At 33.6% G+C, this 7457-nt stretch overlaps 1 protein-coding gene across 1 annotated transcript in view; it reads right to left on the bottom strand.

The window, feature by feature from the left end:
- Positions 1-740: 740 nt before the first annotated feature.
- Positions 741-7457, bottom strand: part of LOC132744666 (ubiquitin conjugation factor E4 A-like) — a 29848-nt gene continuing 23131 nt past the window's right edge. Inside the window, exons 14-19 of the mRNA XM_060733427.1 lie at positions 6860-7052; positions 5995-6108; positions 4741-4992; positions 3612-3863; positions 2440-2597; positions 741-1668 (exon numbers count right to left, since the gene is read on the bottom strand). Of these exons, the coding sequence (XP_060589410.1) occupies positions 1554-1668; positions 2440-2597; positions 3612-3863; positions 4741-4992; positions 5995-6108; positions 6860-7052 (1084 nt within the window). The 3' untranslated portion in view covers positions 741-1553. The remainder of the gene's footprint in view (positions 1669-2439; positions 2598-3611; positions 3864-4740; positions 4993-5994; positions 6109-6859; positions 7053-7457) is intronic.

Raw genomic sequence — 7457 nt, 5'->3', positions numbered from 1 at the left:
TCCAAAAATAAAATAAAAGGGGATGTGCATTGTGGGCTATTGGAATACAGTGCTATAGTCTTTATTTTGTATTCTAAAAAAGTGTTAAGAACGTCATTGAACTATTACAGCAAACAAATGGATATGCATAATGAATCCTGTTTTCCCAAAATCAATTTTCAACATGATTTATATAGATCTTCATCCTTAAGAAAGCAAATTAAAGTGAGTGTACAAGAAAAACTTCCCTTTAAATAAAAATAAAACAAAGTATGGTAAGTAAGTGTAGTAAATAATAACTTGAATACCATATGGATAACTTGGGTTGGGTTTTAAGTTGCACCAACACAGTATAGGTCATACGGCTTTCCAGCTTTACTAGTGGATGAAGAACTTGGGTGCCATTCCTTGCATTATTACAGGCACAAACAGGCACCCAAGTAGTACTACCAACTCTCTGTAAGCAAGCTGGATAGCTTCCTCACATGAAAGAATCCAGAGTCCCTGTCGAGATTCTAACCCGCAGCGGAAAGGGACAAATGGTTTGAAGTCAACGACCTTAACCACTCAGAAATGCACACCATATATGGAAAACTTGAATAAGATAACTATCAAACTATTAAGGGTGATAAAAGGCCTATGTCACTAGTAAAGCCAGCCTGTTCATCTTTACAGGCTGGTCAGACAGCCGCATTTCAACATCGCTGATACTGAAACCAGTTCCAATTTTGTGTCAAGAAATTCCATTTTTTTTTCATATGCAAGACCATTACACAAGTAAGTTCATTACACACATAAAGATCAATAACAAATTTATGTAAGTTGATTACACAGATGAAAGTTAATTTATAACAAATACCTCCATTATACAAACGTAAATTTATGACACAAGAGTAAAGTCGCTATCCAAATTAAGGTCAGTCAAATAAATGCAAGTTCATTACACACAATGACAAATATGTAAGAACAATTTATAAATTTAGAGTCATCACACAATTGTAAGCTTATTGCACACACACAAGTTCAATACATATATGTAAGTATATTACACAAATGTAAGTCCATTATATACATGCATGTTCATAACACAAATGCAAATTAATTGACTAACTATGAAATTAAGAATATTTTCCAGTTTTTCCCAGCAAATTCAGGGGTCCAAAAAAACTTTTACAGTTACAACTTTGGAAATAAGCTCCCAAGGTTAAATATTCTATTTTTAAACAGTAGTGTACTGTGAAGCTGTAACAGTCAATGTTTTGTTGGTACAGGGGGCGTAGCTTGAAAAACCCATATTTTCAGAGTTTTGGATAACAACTTTTACAGAAATGAATCAGCGTTGAAAATGAAAGTGCACAGAAGTGTACAAATAAGCAGCTCAAAACAAATATTAATAAAACCCTTTAAAATTCCCAATAATCCAATTCTGGTATCCGTGATTGTCTTTCAATGAATTTTCCTTGTAGCCCGCAACCCGTAATTTTTCTGTGATATTTTTGTGTGTGTCGTCTTCTGTTTAAATATCTTTATCAGTTTACAATCTGTTTCATAGGTAACTATAACTGCTACGAAGATCATCTTTTAGCTTTTTGTTCTTGTATCCAGGCATGTATTTTGTTTCTGAGATCATCGTCAGGTTTCACCATGTCTAATGTTAATGGCTGTCTATTAAAAGGATCAATTTGATCGCTGAAATTTTACAAAAATAACAAAACATGGTAAAATGGATAGGAAAGTCAAAAGTCATCACAGGATTTGTTTAAGGACCCAATACTAATCTATAATGATGAAATACTGTTCATAAAATACTAACTACATAAATATTCAGTAGTCAATTAACAAAACAGACATTAGCTGCCTTTAGCAATTTGATGTCTGAGCGACACCATTAAAACAGATGTCAGCAAAATGATCATGATGTCATAAGATGATGTCATAATTTAACCCTTACCCTGACCGGGTGATGCTCCCCGTGACGGTTTTGGATACAGGAAAGTATAAAAAAAAATGAACAAAGGGCAAAAACTCCAAAATTAGGCAAGGCAGAGTTATAGTTTTTTGCCCTGCACTTCTATTCAATGATATCTATCTATCTACCTACAAAGTTTCATGTTGATACCTCTTATAGTTTTAGAGTTATGTCCCGGACAAAGTTCAAAGTGTAAAAATGAACAAAGGGCAATAACTCCAAAATTAGACAAGGCTGTGTTTAGGTTCTTTAGCATTGCAGTTCTATCCAATGAGATCTATCTACTTACAAAGTTTCATGTTGATATCTCTTGTTGTTTCAAAGTTATGTCCCGGACAAGAAAAGCGGACGGACGGAGGAACAGACGCCGGACAAAAAGCGATCACAAAAGCTCACCATGTCACTTTGTGACAGGTGAGCTAAAAACACATGAAAATTCTGTATTTAGAAATTAGGTTTACAGATTTATGCAGATAAACAAGATCAAATACCTGAGAATGTGTCTTGATATAATAGATCTGTCGACAACATTTCCTGATGTTGGAAGAAGGACGGGGTCTTTCATCAATGTACCCATGATAGGATCAAGGAATTCGTCAGGAGCATCTGCCAGCAGCTCTTCTTCTTCTTGCTGGGCTCGACCTATTGCCTGTAACACCATCAATCAATATATCTTTTTTTCGTTTTCAATTATCTTTTGTTAAAAGTCACAGATAAAAAGGCCAAAATTTCTTTGCTTTCACTGTGGAGAAGATACAAGCAGCTTTTTCTTGCAAGAATTCAGATTTAAAGGCACTTGAGTTGATCTTAAGACCTTTTGTAAACTTGCAGATGATTTTTTTTAAGTCACACCAACACTGTCAAGAACATTGTGGTGACTTGCAGCTTTACTGGTGGAGGAAGACCTCGGGTACCCCTCTGTGCATATTTCGGGTACAAGCATGCACTTAAATAATACCTTCAACCTTCCATATATACTAACTGAATAGTTTCCATACAAGAAATAAAAAACCAAAGTTCCTGACAGAATTCCAACTAACAATGGTAAGGAGCAAGTGACTTGAAGTCTGTGATTTTAACCATCGAGCCATGAAAGCTAACAGATAATGACAAATTTGATGATAATAGATTGTTTGAAGATGTAACTTGCTGATGCAGATATGAAGAAATTATTCGCAAACCAGCTTGATAGGGGGTGCTAAATCATTAAATACTTGAAACACTCATTGTAAACAATGCTCAATCTCAATTTAAAAGAAAGACATACTGCTTGCTCTGTTTATTCAGTAGTGACTATTCAATATTTATCAAGTTACATATGTAACAGTAACTCCTTTATATATGAAACTAAAAATATCACAATATTCAATTTGTTTGTTTGTTTGTTTCATTTTACGCCTTTGCCCAACAGTATTTCAGTCATATAGGCAGGTAGTTTCCTAACCATCGTTCCTGGAGAGTTACACCAGTACTAGACTACCTTCCTCCATGCTAAACTACCAAAGCATCTCCCGGGGATCGAACCCACACCAGAGAGGTAACTGGATTAGAAGTCATCGACTCTAACCCCTCGACCACGGAGGCGGTACATAATATTCTATATAGGAAACAAAAAAAACCATTGTCATGACAACCTTTTCAGTTCTATGACAAAGTAACTTACACAAATTTTAGTGTGAAGTGTCTCAAAATCACTGATCACAACCGGAGAACAACCAATCCTCTGTAAGACTTTGACCGCCTTCGGAAACAGTTCCTCGGAGTACGACCGTCCGTCCCCAGACACAGATTTACAAAAGTCCTCACTGTTACTCAAATTGAGATAAATCTTAGTGATGTCTGACACCAGCTGTTCTGGTTTGAATTCAAACTCATTTTTATCCTTCACTTTTAAATCTCTCTGTTTTGGTCCTACCTGAAAAAGATTAATTATGTGTCTAAAAATAGCTGCACAATGCTAAATCAACCATGAGATGAAAAATTCTATACATATTGCAAAATATTCCTTTAAAAAAGTCAAATGGTTATATAATTTCAAAGCATTAAAAACAACAACAACTACAACAACATCTGCATCGTTAAGATTTGTGATCCATAATCATCCTTTACATGGCTAAATTTATTGAATGGACTTGGCCTGCTTTGAATTTTTACTGCAAGGGGTTTCAGTATCAAGAAGTAATAACAAGATAGTCTTGTCCATGTACATGATACAGTAGACTGGCCAGGCTAAGCAAGTCGCTTGTGAGCGAGGAGTCAATCCTTTTTTAACATAGTTCAACCATAAGAATAAAAGAAGGACATTTTTTTTTAAATTTCTACTAATAAAGCTTATAAACATAATAAAATCATATTTTACATTTCATATTACATTGACATAACACGCTCACAAAATTTGCATAACAATCTACAGTCGACTCCGGTTACAACGAACTCAATGGGACATAAAAATATCGTTTGTTATATCCGAAGTTCGCTAAAAGCGAAGTAGCAACAACTTGCTTGGATGGGGAAATTTGCCTTGAAAAGCCGGGATGTCAGATTTAGTTCGCTATTAACGATAATTCGTTAAAAGCGAGTTTGTTATAAGTGGAGTCGACTGTATATTGAAGTATTTAACAAATATGTTTTCATAAAATTTTCTATATAAATTATATTACCAAATGTAATAAGAAATAGTTATATATTACCAAATGTAATAAGAAATAGTTATATATTACCAAATGTAATAAGAAATAGTTTATATACTATATAACCAAATGTATAAAGAAATAGTTAATATTTTATATTACCAAATGTAATAAGAAATAGTTCAACATGGCTGCTATTCTTTCCACCATCACGTCATGACAGAAGATAGTTTTAATTTCTCGTGTTATCATCTCCAGACTAAGTATGGTCATATTTCCCATCACGTTATGGTAGCGAGCCATCATGCCCAGCTGCCTGATGTTACTCTCCAGCTCTTGGCGCTGGTTGGGGTTCATACCCTGCCATGCCTCGCCCTCTTTCTCTGCCTGCTTTTCCTTTAATTGCTTCATAAACTGCATGGCAATAAAATATAGGTTAAGAATATGGTAACTGATAAGGTAAAGTGAATATGTTAATATTTATTGCAACAGCCCATGCCATTAAAATTAGAAAAAATAAGTAATATATAACAAAACCTTTATAAACATTCAGTTTTTCATTCAGATGATAATAATCATGTTTTATTCACATGATAACAATCATATTTTATTCAGATGATAATAATGTAAATTGTGCTATTCATATAACTTCTTATGTGCCTAAATAATTGATCTGATAAGGAGAAATCCTCATAATTTTTAGGTATGTAGCCTCTATTCACTAAGTAAAACAAATCACTGAGGCACCTCTCTAAAAATTTCTGAAGTAAACTACCATTATCAGGGTAAAATGTGCTAGCACCACTCATGAAATATTTTTTTTCATACCACTCAATGAAAATAAAGCCTGTATTTATAGAAAAAAACTTGAATATCCTCTTTATACTATCATTATAATAATTTATATTACAGACTTCCCATTTTGGACCAATTCACTTTAAAACTCACACAACCATCACAGGCTACTGAATTGAAGTAAGCAACTTTAACTACAAACCAAAACTATGAGGCAAGTTATTTCAATTCATGTATGACAACTTAGCATTTGGCTTTTTCAAAAAGTACATGTACATGTTCATATACATGCACATTGATAACTCCTTGCTAATTTTATGTTAAATACACTACACAACTCTTAACCACTTTACATATATAACATATGACCGCAGGAGACCTATTCATTGAATAATGGCGTAAAAAAAACAAAAACAACTGGCCATGATGATTCATAATTTATTTCAACATTTTATTGCAACTTTTATGACAAACAACAGTCATATTACATTTAAAGAAAGTGATCATTAAATGGAAAGTAAAAACAGAAAATTAATAATAATAAAAAATTTGCTTGTTATGGTGGCATTGTACTGATCCAGGGAGGTAACTGCTGCATGAAATTTGTAGTTAGATACTTACATCTAAGGCTTCATCCAGTAAAAAGATAGCATCATTGATTAACAAGTTGATAAATCGTAGGAATAATGGAGCATCTGTGTCTTCTATGTTCTTCTCTGCATAATCGGCCAATCTCTATACAATAAAATACAAGAGCGATCAGTGATCACGTGTGTTGCCTGCATGATAGCCAATTACATGTTGCATCTACTGTGTATCAGGAGACACATTAACTGGGCAAAATGCATTTTTCTAATTCAAGGGCCATAACTCAGCCAAAAAAAAAATCAATCAACCCCAAAACCCATGTAATATGCACAAGTACTTAAGCTACAGACCAATCCTGTAAAGTTTTACTGAAATTGCATAAGTTGTATAAGAGAAATATTTCCGACAATTTTTTTATTTTTTTGAATAACAATCATTAAAGGGCAATAACTCTGAAAAAATCATTGAAGCGAAAAATGCCTACACTGTAGAGGCGACACACTTAAACATGATTTAATCTGATGTAAACTAAAATCAATGATCTGTCTTCATTGCTCAGATCTTCAGATTTATTGATTTCAATATCAAAATTTCAGCTCCCAACACTTTTGAACCTGGCCAGACTGTGTGGATTATGTAGGCTGGCCTGACTATATTGGTGGCAAAGGCTGATTACTTTTGGGTCCAGCAAAGGCAAGGGTAAAACATGTTTCAGAGATGTCTACACAGTTAGAGAATTATGATTTTTACAAGTAAATTACAAAGGCCTAAGAGGGGACATACCAAACAACTTGAAACATGAAATTTTTTTTTTATTTTACTTCGACACCGAGAAAATCGAATTATCGAAGTTTGAAACATCGAAGTTCTACTGTATATTGAACATTAATATCAATACCTTAACAGAGTTTCTATGCCTCTCTTTTTCCCATATATAGTGAAGCACTTGATACATCGGTCGTCTATAGTTGAACTTCTGTTCGAACTGAACACTCTGTCCTGTCATTTCTATACTCACAAACACGTGTATTAACTTCTCAGCCAAATGATCAATCAGAGGATGGTTTTCGAACAATTGCTCACGGTAAAATCTTGCAATAAAAACACAATTAATATAAAAGATGCATAAATATTTATCAAAATTTCAACAGTTACATAAACATAATTTCAAAAGTTACTAAAAAAGAACACACAAGACCATTAATTCAAGGCATTTACAAGCAGTTACGTGAATTTAACAACTCCTGCCATTTGGGTTATTTCAATTTTTTTAAGTTGATAGGAAGTTTGTCTTTATATCACTGGAATGTCAGAAACTCATTTTTTCCTATGAGTAGTGCAGCTTTAAATCTACTATTTCCTAAATTAGCATCTTTTACCTTTCCATACGAAATATCTTAAAGGAGTTTGCCAATCTTTCTATCTGGACAAAACCATTATCATTTTAGGGAAAGTTTCAAATAATGTTCTGAATGAATAAATAGTGAACAGTGCAG

Source organism: Ruditapes philippinarum, unplaced genomic scaffold (assembly GCF_026571515.1).
Source record: "Ruditapes philippinarum isolate M1 unplaced genomic scaffold, ASM2657151v2 ctg3007_1_1_1_1, whole genome shotgun sequence".
NCBI lineage: Eukaryota > Metazoa > Mollusca > Bivalvia > Venerida > Veneridae > Ruditapes > Ruditapes philippinarum.
The sequence above is the reverse complement of the archived record's forward strand: the minus strand, read 5'-3'. Positions and strand labels throughout refer to the sequence as shown.